Source organism: Lepus europaeus, chromosome 15 (genome assembly GCF_033115175.1).
Source record: "Lepus europaeus isolate LE1 chromosome 15, mLepTim1.pri, whole genome shotgun sequence".
Taxonomy (NCBI): domain Eukaryota; kingdom Metazoa; phylum Chordata; class Mammalia; order Lagomorpha; family Leporidae; genus Lepus; species Lepus europaeus.
The window spans coordinates 30224761-30252252 of record NC_084841.1 but is presented as its reverse complement, the minus strand read 5'-3'; the positions used below and the strand labels follow the sequence as shown (position 1 = coordinate 30252252).

Genomic DNA, 27492 nt, shown 5'->3' with positions numbered 1-27492 from the left:
ATGTAAACAACTGTTGTGACATTATACAGAAATATTAAACTTTTTGATCTCTACTTCCAAATTATGTTCCTAAGAATTGTTAAGACAGATGTCTATCTCAATGTCCATCTTCCTCTCCAAGGTTACGAGACTGCACAAGACCAGTAACTACTGAGTAGTCTCCAGATACCCTAAACGCTCATCTTTGGTGATGGGCTAAGAATCTGTTTCGTGTTTACTTGTCACACAGCTTAATAACGGTAGGCAGGAAAATGTAAACACAACTTTAGTGAAGGGCGGCTACTAATCTTTTTAAATAGCTCAATAATGCAAAGGACAAAATCTGTTCATAAAACTGCATTTTTTATTTCACAAGCATTAAGGAAAAAACCCTGCTCCATATCCACCCTACCCATTTGCAAACAGTCTTCATATTTTACGTTTTTTCCATTCTGGTTCATTCTTTGCTTCCTCGTCATCAGATTCAACTTGGGCAAACATGGTTTTGGGCTGAGTCCTAAAAAAAAAAAAAGTTAAAGAAGAATAAAATTTTTAGTCAGCAGTGTTGATTATATTAGACTTTGCTTCTTTTGTTGAAGTGGGAGAAAAATCTGAAAAGTCAATTACATCTCGATTATTAATATAAATCTTTAAACTGCTGGCAAAGAAAAAGGAAAGTGAATATTCAATTATCTTCAGGAAAAGAGCCAAAGAGTCTTTTAGAGGTTTTCCTTCTGTAGCAGACTTTGTACACTGTCCTTTTCTTAAGTAAAATGAAAATGCATCAAGTCTCGGGGAGCCTCATACATCGTAACTGTCCTCTGCTTCACAGTGAGGCTAACCAGGGCCGTTTAGAAAGACCAATTATGGGGGCTGGCACTGTGGCATGATGAGTTATGCTGCCAACAGCATGCTACCATCTCATGTGGCCACCAGTTGGGAGTCCCAGCTGCTCTACTTCCAATCCAGCTCCTTGCTAATGCATTCAGGAAACCAGGGGAAGACGGCCAAAGGGTTTGGGCCCCTGCACTCACGTGGGAGACCCAGATGAAATTCCTGGCTCCTGACTTAGGACTGGTCCAGCTCTGACAGTTGTGGCCTTGTGAACCAGCAGATGGAAGATCTCTGTCTTTTCCTCTCTCTTTCTCTATAACTCTGCCTTTCAAGTAAATGAAGGAAGGAAGGAAATAAGGAAGGGAAAGTCAGGGGCCAGTGCTGTGGCGCAGTAGGCTGAGCCTCTGCCTGTGGCACCAGCATCCCATATAGTTGCCAATTCGAGTCCCACATGCTCCTCTTTACTGCAGCTCAGTGCTTGTGGCCTGGGAAAACAGCAGAAGATGGCCCAAGTGCTTGGGCCCCTGCACCAGCACGGAAGGCCCAGAAGAATTTCCTGGCTCCTAGCTTCAGATCAGCTCAGCTCCAGCTGTCAGAGACCATTTGAGGAGTGAACCAGCAGACGGAAGACCTTTCTCTCTGGCTCTAACTCTCTCTGTCTGTAACTCTACATCGCAAATAAATAAATAAAATCTTTAAAAAAAGAAAATCAAAGCAAAACAAATGAGTAGAAGGTCAAGAACTGAAGAATGTAAAGGTATGTAACTGAGCACAAAACCTGCCACTTAGTTCCCCAGCAGTCAAGACAAAAAAGACAAAAGTTTCCAAAGGAGACACCTTCCCCTCCCCTCAGTCACTAGACTTGATAAATTCATTGAGTAAATGTTTACATTAGGCTGAGTTAGACTGTCACTTCCAATCATGTGGCCACAATTTTCTTGTCCTTATCAGGAATTTAAATTTAAGGGGATATGATGTTGGGTAATAATGGTCCTTTTTTCAAACAAAATTCCATGCTACCATGCTAATTTCTACTTCTGATTTAATCACAATGTTGACAGTGAAATGTTCCCGTTATATGCACGCAATATCAAATCATGAGCTAGCTTTCAAGTTGCCATGGTCCCCGTCTCCAAATCACCAAAGTCAGGGCATAAAGCAGTGTCCACATTCTCCCAGTGTTTTGTTTGCCATTTCTTCCTTCCTTCTGATGCTAAGTGTGAAAACCGGGCTCCTATCCATACACAGTGTTGGCAGAAGTGTAAACTCACATGCAGTGAGCTGGACTCTTACCCTTATATGATACACAAAAACTACCTCAAATGAACCAAAGATGACCTACAAATATAAAACTATAAAGCTTGTAGAAGAAAACATTATGACATTATGTGATTTCTTGGATATGATGCCAAAAGCACAAAAGAAAAAACAGAAAAACTGGACTATATCAAAATTTATAACTTTATGTGTCAAAGGACACAATATAGAGTAAAAAAAAAAAAGCAATCTATGGAATGAGTGAAAATATTTATAAATAATATACCTGGATAAAGGATTAATATCTAGAAGATACTAAAAACTTCTACCATAAAAAAACCAAACAACTGCGTTTAAAAATTGGTAAAGAACTTAGATAGTTCTCCAAAGACACAAAAAAGGATAATAAGCCCAATAAACAATGTCCAATATCGCTGATCATCACAGAAGTACAAGCTAGACATCAGTAGGTGCCCCCGATACCGACTAGAATGACTGCTATCAGAATAACCAGAAAATAAGTGTTGGCCAGGATGCAGAGAAGTTAGAACCTTTTCACACTCTTGGTGGGGATGTAAGATGGAATAACTACTATGGAAAATAGTATGGTTATTCCTCAAAAATTAAAAACAGAGTTACCACGTGATCCACTATTTCTACTTCTGGATACATATACATAAGAATTCAAAGTACAGTCTTGAAGAGATATTTGCATGCCCAAGTTCATGGCAGCATTACTCACTACAGTCAAAGAGTAGAAAGAAGCCGAGTTCTTTCTGATACATTGCTGATAAGCAAAACATAGCATAAACCCAAGTGAAATATTACTCAACCTGAATAAGGAACAGAATTCTGATAGCTGCTGCAATAATGAGAACATTATGCCAAGTGAAACAAACCAGGGACAAAAAGACAAATAACGTATGATTGCACTTACATGACACACCTAGAATAACGAAGTTCTTAGAGACAGAGTCAAGTGGGGCTTGCCAGGGAATTGGGTCAGGGGAACAGGGAGTTGCTGAATGGGTGTAGAGTTTCAGTTTTACAGATGAAGGGCTGTGAAGAATGGTTGCATAACGAGGTGAATATACTTACTACTACTGAATTGTACACAAAAATGGTAAAGAGGATATATTTTATGTTATGTGTATTTTGCCAAACAGGTTTTTCAGTTTAAAAAAGAAGAACTAGGCTCTTTGGCTTGGAGTAAGGAAGAACTATTCCTCTTTTGGGACAACAAGGAGGGAACTTGGATGGGGCCTTGGCCTCCAAACTGGGGCTGAGCCATTTGTGGCATGAGGCCAGTCTTTGTTTTCTAATTGTCAATCCCTTGCAGAAAAGTCTATTTCTAGAAAAATAAAATTAAAGAACTATTAAATATAAACACAAATTTTATTAGATTGAACAGATACATTCAATTGCTACAACATCTTCTAAGTGTTTTTCCTCAACTCCTGCATTTCTGTCATCAACACTATGGTGGATCACACTGAACGGTACCTGTAGAATGCACCGCACCTTCTCTCTCTGTCCTTCCCTCTCTCTGGTAACTCTGGCTTTCAAATAAATACATAAATCTTGAAAAGAGGAGAGGAGAGGAGGCTGGCATTGTAGCACGGCAGGTTAGTTTGCTACTTGCAACGCCAGCATCTCATATGAGTGCTGGGTCAAGGCAAGGCTGCTCCACTTCCAATTCGACTCCCTACTTCGGCTCCTGCAAAAGCAGCAGAAGATGGCCCACGTTCCGGGGCCCTCGCCACTCATGTGGGAGACCTGGATGGAGTTCCAGGCTTCTGGCGTCATCTTAGCCCAGCCTTGGCCATGGCAGCTATTGGGGAGTGAACTAGAGGATGGAAGATATCTCTTCCCTTCCCTCTTCTGTAATTCTTTCAAATAAATACATATATATATATATATATATGTATATATATATGTATTTTTTTTTTTTTTTAAAGAAAGAAAGCATGAAAGTGCCATCACCCTCCCCCAACCTCCCAGCACAGGAAAGGAGAGAGAGAAGTAGGGCCCTGAAAGAAAACCACGGAGTAAGAATCTGGCTTTAACATAAACAAATGCATGAGGAGCTTCCTCCAACTGCAGGACAATGTTTCTCTGCGTGGCGAGGTCAGTCCCTGTACGATGCTCCTGAGACATGGTGAAGAGGGAATTCTGGGGCTGGCTCTCAGGCTCCCCAGTAAGGAGCAGTCTTTAATTCTTGGGAGTGAAGCATGAGGAGGTGAAGAGAAATGTGAATCACAAGAAGGAAGTTTCTCTCATTCCAATCCATCCTGCTCTCAAAACCGACATTCTTACAGCCTGGCTCAGAACCTTTCAAAAGAGCCGTACGTTGCTTGTTGAATAAGGAACAGCTTCTTCAAAAATATTATTCAAGTTTAGCACACTGAGCATCTGCATCTAGCTGAAGAGTGCCAGTGTTTTACAGGAGCTCAGCATGGGTATCACAGCCTTAAACCTTGCAGCTATTCTTTCTTTTCAGCAATTTTTACCTTTGAATTTACTCCCAGCAGTCTTTCTTTTGAAAGAGTTTAGAAAATCACATATGAGAAAGATTTTAAAAATCTAATTCAGACTATCTAGGGCATTGTAAGTTGATTTCTTTAGTCACCACTTTACCAAGACAATGAAGAACAGAGATGTTTAGGCAATCCCTAACAAAATTAAGAATAAAGCTAGGAACTTTCTACCCTGGGGGATGGCCTAATTTGCTGTTGGCATAGAAAACTACTATAAAAATAAATCAGTAATATCAAGCAAAAGTAAAATGACATGTACAAAAAGAATATCAATGGATCTGAAAACAGTCAAAGGCTGGGCCAGAAAATCCTGCTTTTCCTTTCCTTTCCTTTTTTTTTTTTTTTTTAAGCTTCATTTGTTTGAAAGACAGAGAAGAGAGAGAGACTGAGAGAGATGGATCTTCCATCCACTGGTTCACTCTCTAAATGGCAGCAATGGCTGGAGCTAGGCCAATCTGAAGCCAGGAGCCAGGAGCTTCATTTGGGTCTCCCACATGGGTGCAGCAGCCCAAGGACTTGGGCCATCTTCCACTGCTATCCCAGGCCATCAGCAGGGAGCTGGATAGTTAGAGGAGCAGCCGGGACTTGAACTGGTGCCCATGTGGGATGCCGGCACTGCATGTAGAGGATTAACTTTCTATACCAAAGTGCCGGGCCCCTTTTATTTTCATTAAGTATTATTTTTAAAATGTATTTGAGAGGCAGAGAGAAACAAAGAGAGAGAGAGACTGATCTCATCTGCTGGCTCATTCTTCAAATGCCCTTAATGCCCAGCTGCAACTCAGTCTAGTCTTCCACGTGGGAGGCAGGAACCCAGTTACTTGAGCCATCACTGCTGCCTCCGAAGGTCTGCATTAGCAGGAAGCTGGAGGTAGGAACCAGAGTCAGGCATCAAACCCAGGTACTCCAATGTGTGACACAGGTGTAGGAACCTCTAGACCAAACCTGCTCTAGAAACTCCTACCTTGAAGCCCAATAGGAAACAAATCAACAAGAACAACAACTGACAAACTCTCTATTAACAATGCCACTGGCCACAAAATGGATTCTTTTCTGGATTTCTTGAAGAAGTTGAATTTGTACACCAATCTTAACATGAGACGCTGTTGGGTGCTTCTACAAGGAAGAGTGGAACAAACCAAACCAATGGACACTGAAGACATGGCAAAAACCTGGGAAATACACAAATAACTAATGTGCAGGAAATATATTCCACGATTTCAAGAAAGCATTTCCATTACCCATTCCTTAGCTTCTATATAATCAGCTTCTCCAGAACTCCAGTCCTCATCATTTCTCAAGGGACAAGAAGTCATCAACTCAACCTGATACCTAATGACAGGTTTATTTACCTTGCCCAGATCCAAGGCAAGGAAAAGGAGGCGAGGGGGGCATTCCCTTCAGTCAGATGAATCATCGCTGTGGGTAGGTGACAGATTGAGTCTCACTGGAGAACCAGTAAGGGATCTGGACTAGCTCTCTATTGGTTTTGGCCCATACTCACCCATTTTTCTAAGTTGTTAATTTAAAACTCAATCTTACAGAGGGGCTGAAGTGAAACTTAATGTTTTGATTAACTCAGGCAATAGCAAAGATTTTTCACTAGACTATGCATACAAGGGACCTTTAGCAAGTTCACAGAAAATACACACTATAAAAAACCCTGTGCATGAGTTTCTAATTATTTTTTGCACCAGAATAAACTTTTAAAATCCCTGTTTCCATGAGCTTTTGAGAGTATACTCGTTTGTCAGTATGTTCACTAGAATTACTGAGAACAGATTAGGAAACAAATCAACATAGCCATTGCTGTCAACTATTAAATAAACTAACCAGAGGAAGACTAAAAGGTTTGTTGTTTTGTTTTAGCTTCAGTACACTCTGAATTTGCTAATATTTACTATAATTTCATGAAACAAATATAAAGGCTTTATGCAAATATCTTTCTCAAATCTATCAATCCTGAGCAGCTGATATTTTGTGTTGCTTAATTTTCCCCTTGACACTGATTCACAAAGTTGAGACAGAGGCCAGCACTGTGGTACAGTGGGTTAAGCTGACACTTGCATTGCCAACATCCCACATGGGAGCACTGATTTGAGTCCTGGCTGTTCTGCTTCTGATCCAGCTCCTTGCTAACATGCCTGGAAAGGCAGTGAATGACGGCCCATGTCCTTGGGTCCCTGTCACTCATTTGGGAGACCAGGATGGAGTTCTGGGCTCTTGGCTTTGGCCTGGCCTAGCCCTGGCTATTGTGGCCATTTAGACAGTGAACCAGCAGACAGACAATTTCTCTCTCTATCCCTTTCTCTCTCTCAATTTCTCTCTCTTTCTCTCTCTCTCTGTCACTCTTTCAAATAAACAATAAATCTTTCTTTAAAAAAAGAAAGTCATTTGAGACAAACAACAAAGGAAGTCTCTTCCAGCATCTGTGTGCTATGGAAAAATGTCAGAAGCCCAAGTCCACCTTCAGTGTTTCCATGCAGAAGAACCTTGTGTTGCATAGCGAGTAATGAGCAAAGATTCCCCTGCAATTTTCTCCAAGTGTATTTTGGGGTGCAATCTTTGCACGAGACATTCAAGGCGTGCGTACTTCTGCTTGTTTCTCATCTGACTAAGCTCTGACCTATGCTTTCTGCACCCCTTCTCCAGCACTTAGGAAAGAGAGTGAAGTCATCAAAATGTTTTCAAGCTGCAGTGGAAAGTCCACAGTCATATTCTTTTTAATTATTGAGCGTCCTTCTAATATGATTCATTCAAAAAGTATAAAGCAAAAAGAGTCCTGGTAACAGAACGAGTACAAGGGAAAATCACTTGTTTTATTTAATCATCAGTAAGTGAGTATAAACCACAAGCTTTTTTGGCTCAGGGCCCATTGTTTATTATGAAGGAAAACCTCAAAGCCAAAGTCAATTATAGCCATGACTTGACAATCTGACACACTTGTTAACCCTGTTAGAATGAATATGGCTCAGATGAACTCTGACCCAGTCATCACAATTGCAGAATTATTAAGATTAAATAAAAGCCTTGACCAAAAGATTCCACTTGAACTGGTCCCTTCTTTCTAGTGAAGAGCTAAGAAAAGATTTTTTTTTTTTTTTTACATTAAGGACACATAAGATGAGAGGCAACAAGATTTTTCTAGATAAAGAATTTTCTCTTTTCTTCAGGAAATGAATACATAATATTTTGGAAAGTAAATAAGCACTACTCAGGCTCATTAATAGGGCACGCTAATGCGTAATGTTATGTGTGACAAGTTTGAAGACTGTGTGAGGGTGGAGAAAGAGCCTTATGTGGAAACTGAAAAAAGTAATAAAGAAAGGGAAAGCGGCAAAGAAGAATGGAAAGCCATTAGCTACCTTTTTAAAAGAACGTTAAGTCCTTTTTTCATCAAATGGGTGAGCAATTCAGACCGATAAATCCTTCCAAGAACACAGGCCTGAGCGAACCCACCAAACCCTCATTCTCATTTCTGAAACACATGACTGTGTGCCACAATTTCTACTCAACACCTACAGGAGAGCTGGGCCTCGGGGCAGCCCTAGCCGCTCACTTCCCAGTGGAAAACGGCCTCAGGGAAGAGAAGACGCACAGGGCGTGGCGGAGCGGGAAGTGACCGCAGACTCCTGGCCCCTGGTCCAGTGCCCCTCAGCTGCACCAGGCCGGCTCCACACCAGCACTCTCAGCTTCACTGCCGCTCAGTTTTTCTCCACAATTTAGCAACATCTGTTTCCTGGGGTGTAGGTGTCACTTACCTTGGTAGAAAGGACAAAGAGTTGGCTCTATGGTTTTCAGCCCAAATCCCCTCCCTGAAACCGGTCCTGTGAAGCTCCACGAGGGAGCCCCCATGCTGCACAGCTGGTGGCAGTCCAGCTTAGGATGGTTTTCCAAAGGGAGTGTGCACCAGGAGCCTGCACGGGGCACAGCAGGAGAAACAGCCGCGTGTGACGCTGGCTTCCCATACCGGAGCACCAGCTCACTGCTAATGTGCCGAGTACCCCTGCCACCCATGTGGGAGACCAAGATGAAGTCCAGGATCCTGGCTTCAGTCTGGACCAGCCATGGCCATCTGGGGAGTGAACCAGGAGATGAAAGTACTCTCTCTCTCTCCCACTCTCTCTGTAGGTCTGACTTTCAAATATATAAATCAATCTTTAGAAACAAAAAAAGCAGGGAGGGGTGGGGAGTGTTCACTGCCAGCTCCCCAACTCTCTGTGGTTACAAAAGGGTTAAAGTTATTTTTAAAAGTTTACAGGTATCTTTTTTTTAAACGGGTAAGAAGATCTTGACCTAGAAGGTGGGGATTGGCGATGAGGGCTCAGTAGGTGGACAAGGTCCCTGCCCAGGCCCTCCACAAGCAGAGCACTCCTGCAGGGGCTGCTCACCACGGCAGGCAGGGTCCAGCCTCCGAGCCTGGCACCAGCCAAATACATAACATCCTGTGGTTCTGGTATCTTGAAGGTGTACCTGGGTCCAGCGAGATGGTGGTGAGGATATGCAGCCTGTAGGTATGGGCAGAGGCTCTCTTGAAAGCAGCAGGGGCCACAGAGGCCCTGGCTTGCCTGGGACGAGGGGCTCAGAGAAGAGGCTGCCGGGCTCCCATTCTGGGTGGAGACTGCAGGGCCCTCTTCCCACCTCTTTGGACAAGGCCAGGCTCAAGATGAGGAGACCACCTTGCTGCTTGTGGCTGGCTGCTAGCCTCGCTGTCAGGGGAACCTGCTCCCGGTCCTCCTGCCCCATAGTGCATGGTTCACCCATGTCTCTTGCTGACGTCCTTACACTAACAGCCACATGCCAACAGTCACCATGGGTGTCCACCTCTGCGGCCACAGGAGATGGAGACTGGGGAGGAGGACTCCACCGCCTTCCCACCTGTGGCACTGCACCACAGGCCAGATTTAATTCTTTGTCCTGCTTGCATTTCTTCAGATTTTCCACTGAGGATTTATCCGCCTGGAAATCAAGAGCAGTTTCCTCAAAGTCTGGGAGTCCTTGGTGAGAAGTGAACAAAGAACCAGGACTCAGGATTAGCAGTTCCATCTGTGGTTCGGGCAGGATTCTGTCTCGTCCTTTCTCTCTGTCTCCTGTGCCTTCTGCCCCTCCCCAGCCTACAGCTTCAACTTTGCTGAGAGCACTACAGTTGTTCTATGATGAGAAGCAGTGCACTGCTGGACTCTGAAGCCATTCAAATCCCACTTCTGCTACCTACTGCCTCTGTGGCTTTGGTCAAGTTACAATTCTGTTTTTTCATCCATTTACCTCATAAGGCCACTATGAGAATTAAATGAAATATATATATATATATATATATATATATATGATATAATTTTTAAACAAGCATAGTGTAGGTACAACAGAAGTGATGTTGGGCATGGGAGTTAAGAAGCTGGTGGTTTGCCCGGATCCCATATTGGAGTCCCCAGTCTGCATCTGATCCAGCTTGCTGATAATGTGCACCCTTGGTAGGCAGCAGGTGATGGCTCAAGTACTTGGGTCCCTGCCATCCACTTGGGAGATTCAGATTGAGTTCCAGGCTCTAGGTTTGGGCCTGGCCCAGTCCCAGCTATTGTAGGCACTTGGGGAGGACAACCAGCAGAACAGAAGATATCTTTCTCTCTGTCTCTGTCTCTCTCTGCATTTCAAATAAAGAAAAATAAACAAATTTTTAAATGTCTTATTATTAGATGGTTTGCATTAGATATCAGGTGTTCCTCATTTCATGTAATAGACATATTTTCAAAAAGTTGTACGTAGGATATATATTTAGTAAAATAATTTATATGTTGGGGCAGGTGCTGTGGCATAGCAGGTAAAACTGCTACCTGCAGTGCCGCTGGCATCCATATGGGCACCACTTTGAGTTGCAGCTGCTCTCCCAATCCAGTTCTCTGCTATGGCCTGGGAAAGCAGTAGAAGACTGTTCAGGTCCTTGGGCCCCTGCACCCACATGGGAAGACCTGGAGGAAGCTCCTAGCTCTTGGCTTTGGATCGGCATAGCTCCAGCCATTGCAGCCAATTGGGGAGTGAACCAGCAGATGGAAGACTCTCTCTCTGCCTCTCCTTCTCTCTCTGTGTACCTCTGACTTTCAAATAAATAAATAAATCTAAAAAATTAAAATTTATATGTTAAATATAATACAGCAGTTTGGTTTTAAGTCCTGGGGAAAACTCTTTTGTTAGGTAAATATGTCTCTTCACTATGAATCTATACTATGAAAATAATCTAAATTACAAGTCTGAATTTTCTTAAGAGATGAGCATTTGTGGTTTGTTTCAAATAATTAATTTTACATTATTATGAAAGGTTGGTGCACAAAACAATCATTTGGGGGCACATCTTAAAATATAGTCCAACAGTCTACCCTAGGCAGTCAGGATGGAATCTAGAAATGGGCATTTTTATCCATCCCCTCCCCCACCCCTCCCTACCCCTGCACCCAACACACACCTGACTCTAATGCAGGTGTTCACAAAAACCACTCCGAGAAACCCTGGATCCTACACAGAAATATGGCACACAGTGACAGCTAGTCACCTAAATATAACTCGAGGGGGGGGAGGGTAGTTTTCTCCCTGTGGATTTATATCTCTTCCTGACACAAATAATACACAAACCTTTACTTGCTCACAATGACCTCCTTAAATATTACCTACTAACTCAGCATGACTCAATCTGTATCAGATAAGACATGCACCCTGAAAATTAAACTGAACCAGCAGTAATGGCAGCTTAACTGGCAGGAACAGTGACCATGGTTGACAGAGCTGTCAGGCTGTCAGGCTGCTGGCTGGGAGCCAGGCTCCCACACACATCTATCCCCGTCTGATGTGTAAGCTAATAGCGTTCTGGATCCACATCCTGCCCACTCCCCAGCCAGCTCTGTTCTCCTGCCCCCAGCAGCATCTTTTAACAAGCCACTGTAACCAAATCCACCCGAGTGTGGCTGAACAAGAGTCCCCTATGAGCCTGCTGTGTTTGAAACGTTCATGGCTATTACACTGCTGGTGCCAAAAACTCATTCAATAAATGTAAAGTGCTCACAGACTCCTCATGCTCATCACTAGAGAACACAGGAGAGTAGATGTTGAGGGCAAGCAGGTAGAACTGCAGCGTGTCTAACTGTGCTCTTCTGTGATAAAGTGATATACAGTAAATAAATCTTCATTTCATCACTGACAGAAGGCAATTGCAGGGAAGAAAAACAACCAGACACACATTCTCAATTACAGTGACCTTTATGAAAAGATCCTTTTAAATATTAGCTTCCCTTCAAACACTTTGCCACTTGGCAGTAAACAGCATACACTAGCAGGTGAACACAGGAGAAATAGCACAGAGAGCCTGGCTAACAAATTACATGCCACAGACAGTGCCATGAACTTAGTATATGCAAGAATGTAAGGTGACAAAACTGGGTGGAAGGAAAGGGATGGGAGCAACATGCCATGGTAGAAAGGTGTGCATCAGGAGAAAGCACTTCCTCTGAGAAGCCTGGTGAGATCGGGGGTCAAGGGAACTGACATCCAGTTCTGGTTTCACCACTGTTAACTGGAGATTTACAAGCTGCAGCCTCTTCCTCCCAAGCAAGGTGAAGATAGCACAACCCCCGTTCTACCCAGCCTGCAGTTACTATTAAGCTAGCACATGATTCAACAGTAAATCTCACTAAATAACTTTAGGTAATAGTTATCAATGAACCAAAACACCTTCGGCTTCAATTGATTCTCTTTAAATAAACATGAAAATTGAGATGAATGACTGTCCAAGAAAAATCAGCAAGCAGCCACAAAGGAGTCAGAAAATCCAAAGAGACTATTTGGGAAGGAAAGAAAGAATTTCTACTCATCCTCCACTCCATAAAACCACCAGAGTTTGACAGTTTTACAAGTGAAATTTATCAATTTTTTTAATAAAAGAGATAAGTCTGACAGCATTCAAAATAGTTTGAAGGTATATACAGAAAAGAAAAACATACAAAAATCTTGAGAGAGTCAGTCGGCAAAAGATAAACCACAACCATGAGAGGTTATCAAAAATGCCAGAAGGGTTTGTGTTAGGAAATCTAGTAATATAATTAGTCAGAGTCATGATCAAAGTGGAAAAATCACAGGATCACTCCCACAGGGGCGAAGGAACTCAACAAAATCCAGCCTCTCTTCAGGGTGCACATGCTCCTGGCCCTTGCAGGGGGTTTCCCTCGGGCCCACGTGGCTCACTCTCATTTCACTCAGCTCGAAGAGCACTTCAGTAGAGGTTCTACTCTCACCACCATATTCAGAATGGCCTCCTCTGCCCCCTCTGGTTACTCCGCAACCCCTTAGCCCTATTTCAGCTTCCTTCTTGGCACTTACCATGATTTAACATTTATGGATTTATTTATTATCTGTCTCTACATCCTCATATCCTAGAACTGTATCTGACACACAGTAGATGTTCAGTAAATCCTTGCTGAATACATAAAATGGAAAGAGATAGCTTCTTTCTTAACACCTTCTGTGTGTGTTTTCAAAGCTTATCACATTTTATGAGGAAATACCATTAGGTTGACTAACATCAAACTGCCAATATTTGACCTTTTTCACCTACCATAAAAGAAATTTCATATGGCTGAATCTAATAGAAGAATCATTCCTGTGAAGTTCAAAGTGAGAAAAGGATGTGTCCTATCACTAAAATTATTCAATATTGTTCTGATGGTAGTCAACAGAATTAGATAAGAAAAAGAAATACTAGGTATAAAAATTGGAAAGGAAGAGGTAAAGTGCTTAGGCCCCAGGACCCACATGGGAGATCCAGAAACAGCTCCTGGCTCCTGGCTTGGGATTGGCCCAGCTCCAGCTGTTGTGGCCATCTGGGGAGGGAACCAGAGGACGGAAGACCTCGCTCTGTCTCTCTCTCTGTCTATAACTCTGCCTCTCAAATAGATAAATAAATCTTTTAAAAAAAAACTAATATATATATGTATATACAATTAAATAGTAAACTTACATAACTACATGGCATTTCCAAATACAAAGAAGTTATAAATTGGTGAAGATCCTATTTATAGCACAAAAAGAAAAAACAAGTAGAAATAAAAGAAAATATGAAAAATCTACATGAAGAAAACTTTAAAATACTACCAAGGGGTACAGTGATGTGACTAAGTAGCCGGTTCTTGGTTGCAAATAATCAATATTATAAAATTCTATCTAAATTAATATATACATTAAATACAATTCCACTAAAAATGGCATGAGTAATTTTTTGGAGGGAGGCTGCCAGACAACCCAGAGTAAAGTCAAGGAGATCTGCAAGAACAGACTGACAAGTTCCAACAAGAAAAATGAGTTTGGGAGTGAGGCTGCACAGGTGGGGACAGCAGCCGGCATTCAGGGAGCCGTGGCAGCAGCAGCAGCAGCAACAGGAGAGGCCCCCAAACACCATCACAGCTCCGGCACTGGTATGGCCACCTTTGCTCCCTCTGATCATTCTCTCTTCCCTCGTACCATGGCTGACCAACCAACAGAAGAACAGACTGCAGAATTCAAGGAAGCCTTCTCGCTATTCAGTACAGATGGTGATGGCACCATCACAACAAAGGAAGTTGGAACTGTCATGAGGTCACTGGGTCAGAACCTAACAGAAGCTGAACTGCAGGATATGATCAACGAAGTGGCCGCTTGATGGTAACTGACTTCCCAGAATTTTTTACTATGGTGGCTAGAAAAATTAAAACCACATAGTGAAGAGCAGATCCACGAAGCACTCTGAGTCTCTGACAAGGATGGAAGCGGTTACACCAGTGCAGCAGAACGACATCACCTCATGACAAAGTTAGGGGAAAATCCAACAGATGAAGAAGCAAATGAAATGATCAGAGAAGCACATAGGGATGGAGACAGCAAAGCCCACCATGAAGAATTTGTACAGATGACCACTGCAAAATGAAGACTTACTTCACAACTCCTTTTCCCCTTCCAGAAGAATCAAACTGAAACTTTTACTTAACTCTTGCCCAAAAAGAAAGAAAGAAAGAAAAAAGTGTATTTAGGCTGGTGCTGTGTCTCAATAGGCTAATCCTCCGCCTGCGGCGCCGGCACACCGGGTTCTAGTCCCGGTTGGGGCGCCAGATTCTGTCCCGGTTGCCCTTCTTCCAGGCCAGCTCTCTGCTGTGGCCCGGGAGTGCAGTGGAGGATGGCCCAAGTGCTTGGGCCCTGCATCCCACAGGAGACCAGGAGAAGCACCTGGCTCCTGCCTTTGGATCAGCGCGGTGTGCCAGCTGCAGCGGCCACTGGAGGGTGAACCAACGGCAAAGGAAGACTTTTCTCTCTCTCTCTCTCTCTCTCTCTCTCTCACTGTCCACTCTGCCTGTCAAAAAAATAAAATTTAAAAAAAAAAAAGAAAAAGGTGTATTTATTCCTTCTGTTTCTATATAGTACAACTGAATGTCAAAAGTAACACCTGTCCACAAACACAGAAAATCTGCACGCACTGGTTGGTGGTCCTGTCCTCTGGAGATCAAGCTACACAGCTGCTGTCCACTACAAACACTTGCACGGCCTTATCGATAAGGAAGCACTCAGTGGGCGCCTGCAGGCTCCATTTGCTGATGATTAATAATACACTGTGTGGGCTGGCCATTTGCCATGCATGCAGTCTGATGACTGAGCCGTCAGGCGTTTGTATTAAAACCAAAAAGTGAAGGAAAAAAAATTCAAAACTTCCTCAGATGGGTTCCAGTTCAATTTAAGACAAATTGTCAGCACTGGTTTACTGAAAACAAACACACTTAAAAATGGTTTACCTCAGGATAACGCGCAGTAAAATGGGCGAAGGAGAAGCTGTTGAGACGTAGCCCCACTAGGAAATGGTCCTCTTGTCCTACTGTGTGTTCCGACACGTTGGTGACAGTGACACGTCCCGGTGGCATGCTGGTGTATGTTGGTTCAACATTGTCTGCATTGCACTAGCGTGATGGGTGTCAAGCTGTCACTGTTCACACAAATTTTTAATTACAAACCTTTCCCAAGGGCTCTGTAAAGCCTGAAGCATAACTTGGGGCCGGCAGAGTGGCTGTGGCTATGGACCCCAGCACAACCATCAACACTGCTGCTGAAGAAACTACAATTTACCTCCACTTCAAGTTGTAAATAACTAGTCTTTTTTTTCTCCCCCTAGCAAAAATAATAATAATAATAATAATAATAATAACTTAAAATAGAAGAAGAATGCATTCCAGTAACTCTACAATAACAAAAACTATTTGGTAATGATCCTTGAATAGACAGACAAATTAACAGGACAGAGAACCCAAAACTGACTAAGATTCATACATAAATACATTACGTATACGAAAGTATCATTTCAATTCAATGAGGAAAATTAGACTGCTCAATAAAAGGTGTTATAGCAATTGGCTAACCAATGGGACAAGATTAAATTGAAACTCCACATTATAGGCTGAGAAATGGTCCCCTCAAATCCCTGGAACCTATAAATATTGTCTTACTTGGGAAAAAGGTCTTTGCAGATGTGATTAAGTATTGAGATGAGGAAATAATCCTGGAGTATCTTGGGAGAGTCTCAAATTCTATCATCACACGCAATCCCCAGAAAACAACAAGGGAGACCAACACAAAGGAAGAGGCAACAGGAGTGATGGAGCTACAGACCTCGAGCAGTTACAGGAGGCACAGAATGAGTTTTCTCCTATAGCCTTTGTAGGGAGTGTGGCCCTGCTACCCCCCTGACTTCAGACTCTGGCATCTGCAATGATGAGAAAATCAGCTTCTGCTTTTGAAGACACGGGTTTGTTGTAATGCCTATAGCTGCCTCATGCCTTCCAACTAAAATAATTACAGGCTAATTAGAGATTTAAGTCTGAAGAAGGAAATTATAAAAGTATTAAATGGAAATATAGGAGAACTAAAAGAATAATCTAGGCCGGCGCCGTGGCTTAACAGGCTAATCCTCCACCTTGCGGCGCCGGCACACCGGGTTCTAGTCCCGGTTGGGGCACCGGATTCTATCCCGGTTGCCCCTCTTCCAGGCCAGCTCTCTGCTATGGCCCGGGAAGGCAGTGGAGGATGGCCCAAGTGCTTGGGCCCTGCACCTGCATGGGAGACCAGGAGAAGCACCTGGCTCCTGGCTTCGGATCAGCGCGATGCGCCGGCCACAGCGGCCATTGGAGGGTGAACCAACGGCAAAAAGGAAGACCTTTCTCTCTGTCTCTCTCTCTCTCACTATCCACTCTGTCAAAAAAAAAAAAAAAAAGAATAATCTTGGATGGCACATGCCTTCCTAACTAAAACAGCTCCAGAAGAAAAAAATTTCTAACTCTGACCATATTATTTTTTTCATATAGGAAAAACGTCATAAACAAAATAAAATTAAAAATGACTGAGAAATATTTGTGATACCTGACACTCAGAAAGGGTTAACTTGCTTAATTGGAAGAAGTTTTATAAATCTATAAGAAAAAGACCAACCAACCACTAGAATAATAGGTAAAAGGTGAAAATGAAAAAGTTCACAGGAAAAAGACTGCAGAAAGATATGAAAGATGCTCGAAACTACAAAAAAAAGTTAGAACTACAATGAGTTAGGAATTTCCACCTATCAGATTGGCTGAGATACAATTAACACTCTCTTAACGAGGAGGAGGAGGAGACACTTGGGTTAGCTAGTTAAAAAATTTCTTTCAAGAAAAACTTGGCACCATCTAAACAAATTTAAAATGCAAATATCCTTTGACTTAGCAATTCTATTTCTAGAAGCTTTGCACATGTGGGCAAATATATATGTCAGAAGATATTAACTCCAGCACTGCTTATGAAAGCAAACAATGTAACTGTTCTTCAAGAGGACACTGTTATAGAAAAATATAATAAATCCATACAATGGAACATATAAGGAATGAGTCAGATATAGACTGCTGGATCTGGCCCAAGCCTCACATGCATGCTAATTAATACACAAACAAAACCAAAAACCAACTTGTAAGTCATACTGTACACCTGTGTTTTCAAACAATGACTGTATTTAGACACGTTTGTTCATTTACACATAGACTCTGTGGGAGGACACACAAGAACCTGCAGCGGTTGCTATCCCTAAGTAACAGAATGAAGGAACTGAGAGTTAAGTGTAAGAAGGCCATTGTCTACCCTTTAGTACTGTTGGCATTTTTTTAAAAAAAATTATATGTATTATTTTAAAAATCATACGTAAATTATATACTAAAGTGAAGTTGATCCTTGAAAAAAATAATTAGTTGTTAGACTTTAGAACAGTAACTTGAAAATTCTAAGGCCAGTTTCCCAGTCTGGGTTCTAACAATAACTTTGTGCCTAGCAGGTTTTAAAAGTTAAAGTGACATCGTAGCCCACAAATATATACAATTATTGTGTGTCAATAACAAATAATCTAATAAAAATAAATTAAATAAATGACTTAAAACTTAAAAAAAAAAAGCTATCTCCTAAGTATTTCATTTTCTCCAGTGGTAAGTTAGGACTTTGATATGTTCCTACCTCTGAAACAATTTCTAATACCAGCCAATTATTATCAAACAGTAATTTTAAAGTAGTTTTGGGGATATCTCAATGATTTATTTTATGTGTAAATATATAAAACACATATGGAACAGTTATCCATTAAAATGACACCCACAATGTTCAGCAAATTTTAAATTATGGCCCTGTTTTCTTTCCTCTCCTCATCTATGGTATGTTTCTAAACAAATTTTTTGAAGTATTAAAAAACATTCAGGTCGGCGCCATGGCTTAACAGGCTAATCCTCTGCCTTGTGGCGCCGGCACACCGGGTTCTAGTCCCGGTTGGGGCGCCGGATTCTATCCCGGTTGCCCCTCTTCCAGGCCAGCTCTCTGCTATGGCCCGGGAAGGCAGTGGAGGATGGCCCAAGTCCTTGGGCCCTGCACCCGCATGGGAGACCAGCAGAAGCGCCTGGCTCCTGGCTTCAGCTCAGCGCAATGTGCCAGCCGCAGCGGCCATTGGAGGGTGAACCAACGGCAAAGGAAGACCTTTCTCTCTGTCTCTCTCTCACTATCCACTCTTCCTGTCAAAAAAAAAAAAATTCTAATAATAGTGTGTCAACATAAACATAATTTAAAGCTTATCTCACTGCCAGTGATGTGTTGATGTGAATTAGCTTATCCACACACACATTCTATAAGAAGGCTAAGTGCACACTACAAGCTGGCCAGCCTTGAGATGACCCTCTTAGCTGTTGTAATATTATCCAACTTACTGTTCAGAGATGTTCCATCTGTGCTGCCTGGCTGTTAATACACCCTATAAACAACCACCATTGACCGTACACTGTACAAGCCTGTTCTGCTCCCACATCTACAGCGGACGACACAGTGCTCCCCCACAACCTCTCAAACCCTATGAGCATTTGCCATACAGTTTGCCTTTACTCACAGCAGTGGCATCTGTCTCCAAAACTCTGGAGGGCTGGCAGTGCCTAGGGGAATGTCTTTCCCAAATCCATCTCCAGCCATTACCAATGATCAACAGCTCAATGTTCCAACTGCCATGCCCTTGCCCGTGACAACTCTGACCACAGTCTGGAGGGTTACACTGTGGGACTGAAGCAAGAAGACTCTCTCTGGGACTTAGCTGAAAACTGCATGCTTACTTGGCTTTGGTGCATGGCTCCATTCTGCTACTGGTTCTCTCCATGAGCATGTCCTAATAAATCACCTTTACATGAGTCTTCATTTCAGGGTTTGCTTCTGGGGAACCCAGGCTAAGACACTTCGTTGTTCTTTGAGAAAAATAGCTCCTAATGATCAGCAGACAAGGGCCTTGGATCAGTATACCACGTAAGTTGAGTTGGTTCATGCGGGATTTTTTTCCTAGCATACAAATGCTTTTAAAAGCTATCAGTGTATGGGGCTGGCACTGTGGCGTAATGGGCAAAGCTGCTGCCTGCAATGCTGGAATCCCATATAGGTGCTGGTTCGAGTCCCAGCTGCTCCACTTCGATCCAGCTCTCTGCTGTGGCCTGGGAAAGTAGTAGAAAATGGCCCAAGTCCTTGGACCCCTGCACCCACATGGGAGACCAGGAAGAAGCTCCTGGCTCCTGGCTTTGGATCGGTGCAGCTCTAGCCAATTGGGGAGTGAACAAGTGGATGGAAGACTCGCCTCTCGCCTCGCCTCACCTCCCCTCCCTTCCTCCAACTCAAACTTCCAAATAAATAAATAAATCTTACATTAACCATAATTTTAAAAAAAAAGCTACCAGTGTCTAGTTTTCTCATAACAAGAAAGAAAAATTCAGCATCATATAAAGTCATCAAGAAAAAAAAACTGAATATACTTTCAAAAATACAAATATGTACACAAGTTTATTCACTATTGTAAAATACTGGAAACAGATATCCATACATATGAGAGAAGTTAAATAAACTATAATACATCCCTACAATGAGCACCATGCAATTGTGAAAAAGTATGAGAATGAGTTCTATGAACTAATAGGGAGTGATTTCCAGGTTATTCTGCTAAATGAAGAAAAGAAAAGCCCATAAAATTATTATATCAAGTTATACATCTTAAATATATACAAGTTTTAAAAAATCAATTAGGGACAGGCACTGTGGCATAGCAGGTAATGCCAATGCCTACGTGCCAACATCCCATATGGGTGCTGGTTCAAGTCCTGGCTGTTCCACTTCTGATTCAGCTCTCTGCTATGGCCTGGGAAAGCAGTAAAAGATGGTCCAAGTGCTTGGGCCCTGCACCTGCGTGGGAGACTCAGAAGAAGCTTCCAGGCTTCTGGCTTTGGATCGACCTTGCTCTAGCCGCTGTGACGATGGGGGGAGTGAACTAGCAGATGGAAGACCTCCCTTTCTCTTTCTCTTTCTCTTTCTCTCTCTCTCTGCCTCCGCCTCTGCCTCTCTGTAACTCTGCCTTCTGAAGAAATAAATAAGTTTTTTAAAAAGCCTTCATACTGAAATGTTAATGAAATAGCATTTCCATAACTATTTTGTGAGTAATCACAGATTAGCAATAATTCTGTGATAAAGCTGGATTTGAGTAGCATTATTATATAAAGAATAATGACATTTTACTTTATACGTGTGTTCATACATTGCAATTATACTCCAACATAGATTTTCAAACAGAACTCAGATCAAAATAGAGGGATTTATACTATGCTACCCTTCATGAAAGAAAGAACAATACAAGATTTATCTACTCATTTGTGGAAGAAAATAAAAGGAAAAAAAAAAAAAGATAAACCAGAAACTAAAAAGATCGATGAGAAAACAGGTAAGGCTGGCACTGTGGTGTAGTGGGTAAAGCTAAAACCTGTAACACTGGCATTCCATATGGGCATCAGTATGAATATCAGCTGCTCTACTTCACATCCAGCTCCCTGTTCATGGCCCAGGAAAACAGCAGAAGATTGCCCAACAAGAAGTTTGGGTCCCTGTCATCCATACGAGAGACCAGGGAAAAGCTCCTGGCTTCTGGCTTCAGCCCAGCCCAACCTTGGCCATTGTAGCTATCTTGGGAGCAAACCAGTGGATGAAAGATCAGTATCTCTCTCTCTCTCTCTCTCCCTCCCTCCCTCCCTTCTTACCCCCCCCCCTTTTTAACTGACAAATAACAAAAAACAAATCTTTAAAAGAAAGAAGGACAGACAGATAGACACCATTGTAAAGGAGCTTCTACTTGCCAAAACTGGAGCAATTTGAGTGACAAACTAAGTAATGATAGCCTGAGTATTGCATTTTAGCGCATAAAATAAGCATTTTAGAAACCATATTAACATTAGAAAGACACTTGAAAAGTTATTAAATGGGAAGGAAGGGACACCTCTTTTTTTTAGGCAGAATTCCAGTTAGTACATGTAGAAGAAATGAGGGAAACAGAAAATCACCATCAGGCAAATTCCACAGTAATAATGTTACAGACAAATCTAGCTGGGGATGTTAATACCAGACAGCAAAAATTGGAGGAGAAACAGAATTTGCACAGTCTTAAACTATAACCTCTCAAAAATGTATCAACTAAAAATGGAGTGACAGCAAATTTACAGTGGAGAAACTTGGCAGACACCGCCTTAACCAAGTGACCAAAGGTGGCGTCAACAACAGTAAGACACACTGACCGCATGAAGACCTTGGTGGGATGCACTAGGAAGGACACCTCAGTCCTGTGTGTGTTGGTGCTGCTGCTGCTCTTCTGCCCAGCACGCACAGTTTCATTCTACATGTGACAACATACCAGACCAACCCAAGCTGAGAGAAAGTCTACAAAATAACTGACCAGTATTCATTACAAGTGTCAAGGTCACAAAAGGCAAGAAAAACTAGAAACTGTAACAAATGGAGAAGACTGAGGAGAAATAACAACTCCATACAGAATGAGATCCTGGAACCAGGAAAAGATATGAATGGTGAAAACTAAGTAAGGCCTGCAGTTTGGTTATCTGTATGTAACAATGCTAATTTCATAATTAATTGTACTACAGTCATGTAAGATATTAACATTAGGAGAAATTGGGTGAAGGGCATCCATGAATTCTCTATGCTGTTTTTGTAAATTTTCTATAAGATTAATTGAAGCACAAATTTTAAAAACTTAAAAACTAAAAATTCTACAGTAATGTTTCTTTAGTGTAAATGAACACTAAAGTACACTTTCACCCCTGTGAAGCTACCTGAGGGAATGTGAGCAGCCAGGATCTCCTCTGCAGGGTTACTTCCATATACAGGTCTATGAATGAAAGTCCTTAATAGCCAACCTACAAACTGCCCCATTTCACTTGCAATACACACAAACAGTGTTGTTGTTTCACATAATGGCTCACACCATGCCATCAATCTGAAGGACCTGCCTTTTAAATTTCATCATCTTAGGGGTGGGCATTTGCACAGATGGTAAGAAGCTGCTTAGGATACCTGTATCCTGTATCAGGGTCCTGGATTCAAGTCCTAGGTCTGCTCTCAATTCCACCTCCCTGCTAATCCACATCCTAGGAGGCAACAAGATGATGGCTCACGCAGTTGGGTCCCTGTCACCCACATGGAAGACCTAGATTAAGTTCCTGACTCCTAGCTTCAGCCTGCTCAGCCCCAGCTGTTATGGCACTTAGGAAGGAAACCAGCAGATGTGAGCGCTCGCTCTCTCTCTCTCTGTCTCTGATGTTCAAATAAACAAAATAAGTAATCAATCTAAAAGAAATAAATAATAAAATGCACTATTTTAGACTCTTAAGATATAAACAAATGCTTAGGTTTTAAGACTATGAGGACCTGCCCTATTTTTCACTCTCAAGTATGAAGTAAGAACTGTAGAAGTTAGAATTTACAAGCATCATTGTTTTGTTCTTCCAAATTCATTAAACATAACAATTTTTCAACTTTACAAAGTTATTTTCGTACTTGGAATATGCTGGAGAGACCCAGTATGGGTTGTCTTCTGCAGCCTTGGCATGACGCAAAATGGCCTCACGGGGATTGCTGTCGTCGGTCTTGTCCAAAGCGATGTTCTTCACAATGTAGGAGGACAGAGTGCCCCCGTGGGTTCCAACGCGGCCACCACGGCCTGTTTCAGAAGGAAAAAAACCAATGAGAAGCTGAGTGAGTATGGAAATGCAGCTATACCTGGGCATCCCGTGCTAATCTGAGCTCAGATCTGAAGAGCATGAGAAATGTCCTTTCATCTTTCATTCATCGTGATCAGAATCAGAGGGAGAAGTCACCAGACCTCAACTTCCCCAGGACATTTTCAAACAAGATGAAACTGTTTCAAACTGTTATACACAGACTGGTGTTGTCGGGCAGCGGGCTAAGTTGCCACCTGAAATGCCAGTGTCCCACATTGGTTCACCAGTTCAAGACCCGGCTGCTCCATTTCTGATCCACCTCCCTGCTGATGTGCCTGAGATAGCAGCGGAAGATAGCCCAAGTGATTGGGCCCCTGCTACCCACTTTTAACATAAAAATGACAGGCCAAGTAGACACAGGTCCAGAACTCAGGCTCAGATCAAGCCACAGGCTTGGGAAACTGGGACAGATGAACACTACCAGATGACACTAGAAAACAGAATTCCAGTGAAGGTATGTGCTACACTCTGGCGAATTCAGGGGATGCTTGCTTTCTTCTCCTATCTGCTATCTTAAAAACTCTTCATCTTAAAACATTTCTTCATCTCTAGTGATGGGGTACTTCCATTTAATCAACACCGAACTGAACTATGGCCACTTTCTGCCTTGTGTGAAACCTAACCCAGCCTGGATTCTGGTCAAAGTGCCCCATGTATATTAAGCCTGTATTGAGAGCAGGGATTTTAACACTGGGTTCCACGGAGCCCCAGAGTTCCTCCAAGGTCACCACCCAGAGGGCTCAAGTCGAGACAGAGCAGAAAGGAGCCAGGCTGCCTCTGTCACCCAGCACAACAACTCCATTTTTATCACTGGACTCTGCTGCAGACCATCAAGCAGAAAGTTCTGGTGCTAAAAAAGAAAAACGCTTGAAAACCACCAACTAATAAAACCTCTCTGAAGATTAAAAAAAAAAAAAAAAGTATCCAGGCCCAAAAGATGGCCCTGTTCTGTGTCAGTTACCCCACACCAGCCCAAAACCAGTTTTGCAGTCACCGCTGGATCACAGTCACCTGGGCCTGCGACGGGAGGCTCGGGCTTGTGCGACTTCAGGGGGTCCAGTCTGTCCTTCTCCAGCTGCTTCCTCGTGCTCCGCTGGCGGGGCTCACGGAACATAGGCAAGGCGTGCGCTACAACAAGTCACATTTGAGACTTTGCATTGTAATAACAACATTTCCATCCAAAAACACAGCTGAAGCATGACTAACTCAAAGATGAAATGGGAGTCAGAATGACAGGCTTCACCTACCAACACAAGACAGTCTCACTGTAACCAATCAGCCAACTTTGCTTGATGCCAGACTCATTGTTCACGCCTCCGAGCAGCCAGTGGCGCTCAGGAAACACTGGCAAGTCCTGTCATGGCAACCGTGGCGAGGCTCCCCGTCCACCCGACCATGGGGAGCACTTAAAACCTAGCTTCTGTGGTTTCTGAAAAGAAACACTTAATGGGACTGTCTCTTATTTTTCCTACAGGACCCAGATGTGAATAATGCCAACAGCTTGCCCGTCAGCCCTGAAGTTTCCTCAGATGGCTCATAAACACTGGACTCACTTCACACGTTTCTGAAATGTGACCACCTCTCAGGAGGAGCTGACAACACTGAGTAACCGGAAGGGAGGAGCACTTGGCTCACTGGAACTGGGATAAAGGTTGCCTTGAAGGCAGGGGGTGCCTGCACCTCCTGGCACAGGGACTCCATGGGGCCTTGTCCCTCCCTCCTATAAGATGCACAAAACAAGGGGATGCAAATCAGAGCAGTATTTGGTTGCTGTTCGTTATTTACTTGATGTCAGAATTAAATTTCAGAACACAAATGAGTATAAGAATTTAAAAAAAGAAACTGTGTAATACTCTAGAGGAAAGGAAGAGAGTTGGTAGGAAAAGTATTAATATTTTTTCTTCTTGATAAAAAAAAACCCACTAGAATAATTTCTTTCGAACCTTACATGCAGATTGAAACCTCTTTTAAAAGAGACATTTTTTCCTGGAGATGCAGCGAAAGAGGATAAAGGTTTAAAGGGAGCTTACAGTATGAACGAAAGGTCTGTAACAGTGCAGGATCTCCTCCAGCGCCCCTCCCACCCTCCGCCTGTACTGCCCACAGGAGCCAGAACCACAGCCCTCACAGTAGGACACGCTTGCCATGAGTCAGGGGAGCTGAGGGACACAGCCACCCGTCACTCTGTTGGGCAACACGACACAACATATTTTTAGGAGGGGGAAAAATAGCTTTTCACTTCAAACGACCAGAGGAATTTAAGTAGGCCGCGTGTAATTACATGAGCTAGACTGGTTATGACACCGCCTTTAACACTTCCACTCTTGCAAAAAGTGTCATGGGATCTCTGCTGACCATAAGTTCTGAGGGACTTGGTCTCACATGAGATCCACCCCAGGGAGAAAGCCCAGCAGTACAGCGCCCCCTGCACTCTGGACTGAGGCACGGATAAACTGGACAGGCCATCTGCTCACGATAATCCCTGTCGCAGCCAAGATTCCCTTCCTAGCTGCACCTGTCACAGGTCTAAGACTGTGACAGAGATCTTGCCAGACGGATGAGGTTGTGTGACAACCCTGAAAGAAGCCTCTCCGGCTGGGGAAGCACTCTGCTCTCACTCTGGATCAGTCTGCTGCACGATCCCAGGATTCCGCAGGGAGCTGCTGGAGACCCTCGTCCAGTCTCCTCGTTGTCCTGATGAAGTTCACTTGCTCAACAACAGACTGCCAGGTAGTGGTGGAACCGGACAGAACCGGGCCTCCCAAGTCCAGCATCGCCACTCTCGCACATTTGTTCTTAAAACAGACTCTTGTTCTTTAAAGGGCTGCTATGGAGTCGTGCAATAGGCTCAGATAGGCTTTTGTTTTTCCCTTTGGGGTTGAAAGATGTATGAAACAGCCATGTCCCTGTGATGAATCTCAGACACAGAAGGAGTAGTCGTTCCGTGGCTCACAGTCCAGTCCCCACGAATGGGAGATTTTATATATGTGCCTAACGGGGCTGCCGCTGTGGCATAGCTGGTAAAGCCACCACCTGCAGTGCCAGCATCCCATTCCGGTTCCATCTCTGATCCAGCTCTCCGCTATGGCATGGGAGAGCAGTAGAAGATGGCCCAAGTGTTTGGGCCCCTGACACCTGCATGGAAGACCCAGAAGAAACTCCTGGCTCCTGGCTTCAGATCAGCGCAGCTTCGGCCATTACAGTCATCTAGGGAATGAACCATTGGAAGGAAGACCTCTCTTTCTCTCAGCCTCTGCCTCTCTGTAACTCTACCTTTCAAATAAATAAATCTTTTTTTAAAAAAATAAATAATATGTGCCTAAGTGCCAAGGGCTTTTCCTGTCTTGAAGATGCTACAATCGATAGCATGTGAGAGGAGAAGTGAAACGTCTGACAGACAGGCTAACGACTTACGAGTGATGATGTAGTCTTGGGTTAGAGTCTCTGCTTGTTTCGCCTTCCGCTGAGTTTTAACCACACATAACTTTGCTCCCCTGAGGGACGTAAAAACAAATTATTTCCTTTATTTGGTTTTAGAAATGGAAAGTCTACATCAAAAGCATTAGATACTTTTAGGAACACACTCAGTGCACACTCTTTTGTGACTTTCTGAGAGACAGCAACAGACGGGGTCCCGGTGATAAGGGATTAAGTTTAGGGGGAAGCCAGTCCATCAGTGAGTGGTCACTACCAAGTGATGGGCTGGAGAAGCCCTTGGGCAGCTGGACACAGGTTTAAAGAGAAATCCTCTAGAAGTCACTTAAAAAACTAAGATCCTTTTCACCCAAAGGCCACCGTGTTCAAATTTTAGCTTCTGTCCCAGATGGAAGCAATCTGGTGGTCTACACCCCAAGCGGCATTCGTTCACATATCTAATGCAAAAGTGCAAGGTCAGGGACAGAGTCAGCTTGGCAGTGCTGCCAAGGGGCTACAGCCCAAGGAAGGGTAAAATTCACAAAGCATGTGCTTAGAACATCTTGCTTCTCCTTACCAATACTGAGCTAGCCCTCTCAGGAGATGCAAATACAAATAATCGAATATTTAACACAGAGATCCCAAAGAAGGCACCTTCCAAATGGGTATGCATTGCTTACTCAGGTGAAATACACTCTCTCTCACCCTAATTACACCAGCATTTTCAATTCCTATATTTTAAAAAAAAATCCTGTTTGTCCTTCAGTACCCTAACATATACATAACTTTATTGTTTTAGGTCCAAGGTTCCAATTCCAACCCAAGAAATTCTGAAG

General features: G+C 43.0%; 1 protein-coding gene and 1 pseudogene across 1 annotated transcript in view; one reads left to right on the top strand and one right to left on the bottom strand.

The window, feature by feature from the left end:
* Positions 1-328: 328 nt before the first annotated feature.
* WDR70 (WD repeat domain 70) overlaps positions 329-27492 on the bottom strand; it is a 300629-nt gene continuing 273465 nt past the window's right edge. Inside the window, exons 15-18 of the mRNA XM_062212004.1 lie at positions 26657-26736; positions 24254-24370; positions 23019-23181; positions 329-496 (exon numbers count right to left, since the gene is read on the bottom strand). Of these exons, the coding sequence (XP_062067988.1) occupies positions 409-496; positions 23019-23181; positions 24254-24370; positions 26657-26736 (448 nt within the window). The 3' untranslated portion in view covers positions 329-408. The remainder of the gene's footprint in view (positions 497-23018; positions 23182-24253; positions 24371-26656; positions 26737-27492) is intronic.
* LOC133774620 (calmodulin-1-like) lies at positions 14104-14544 on the top strand (annotated as a pseudogene).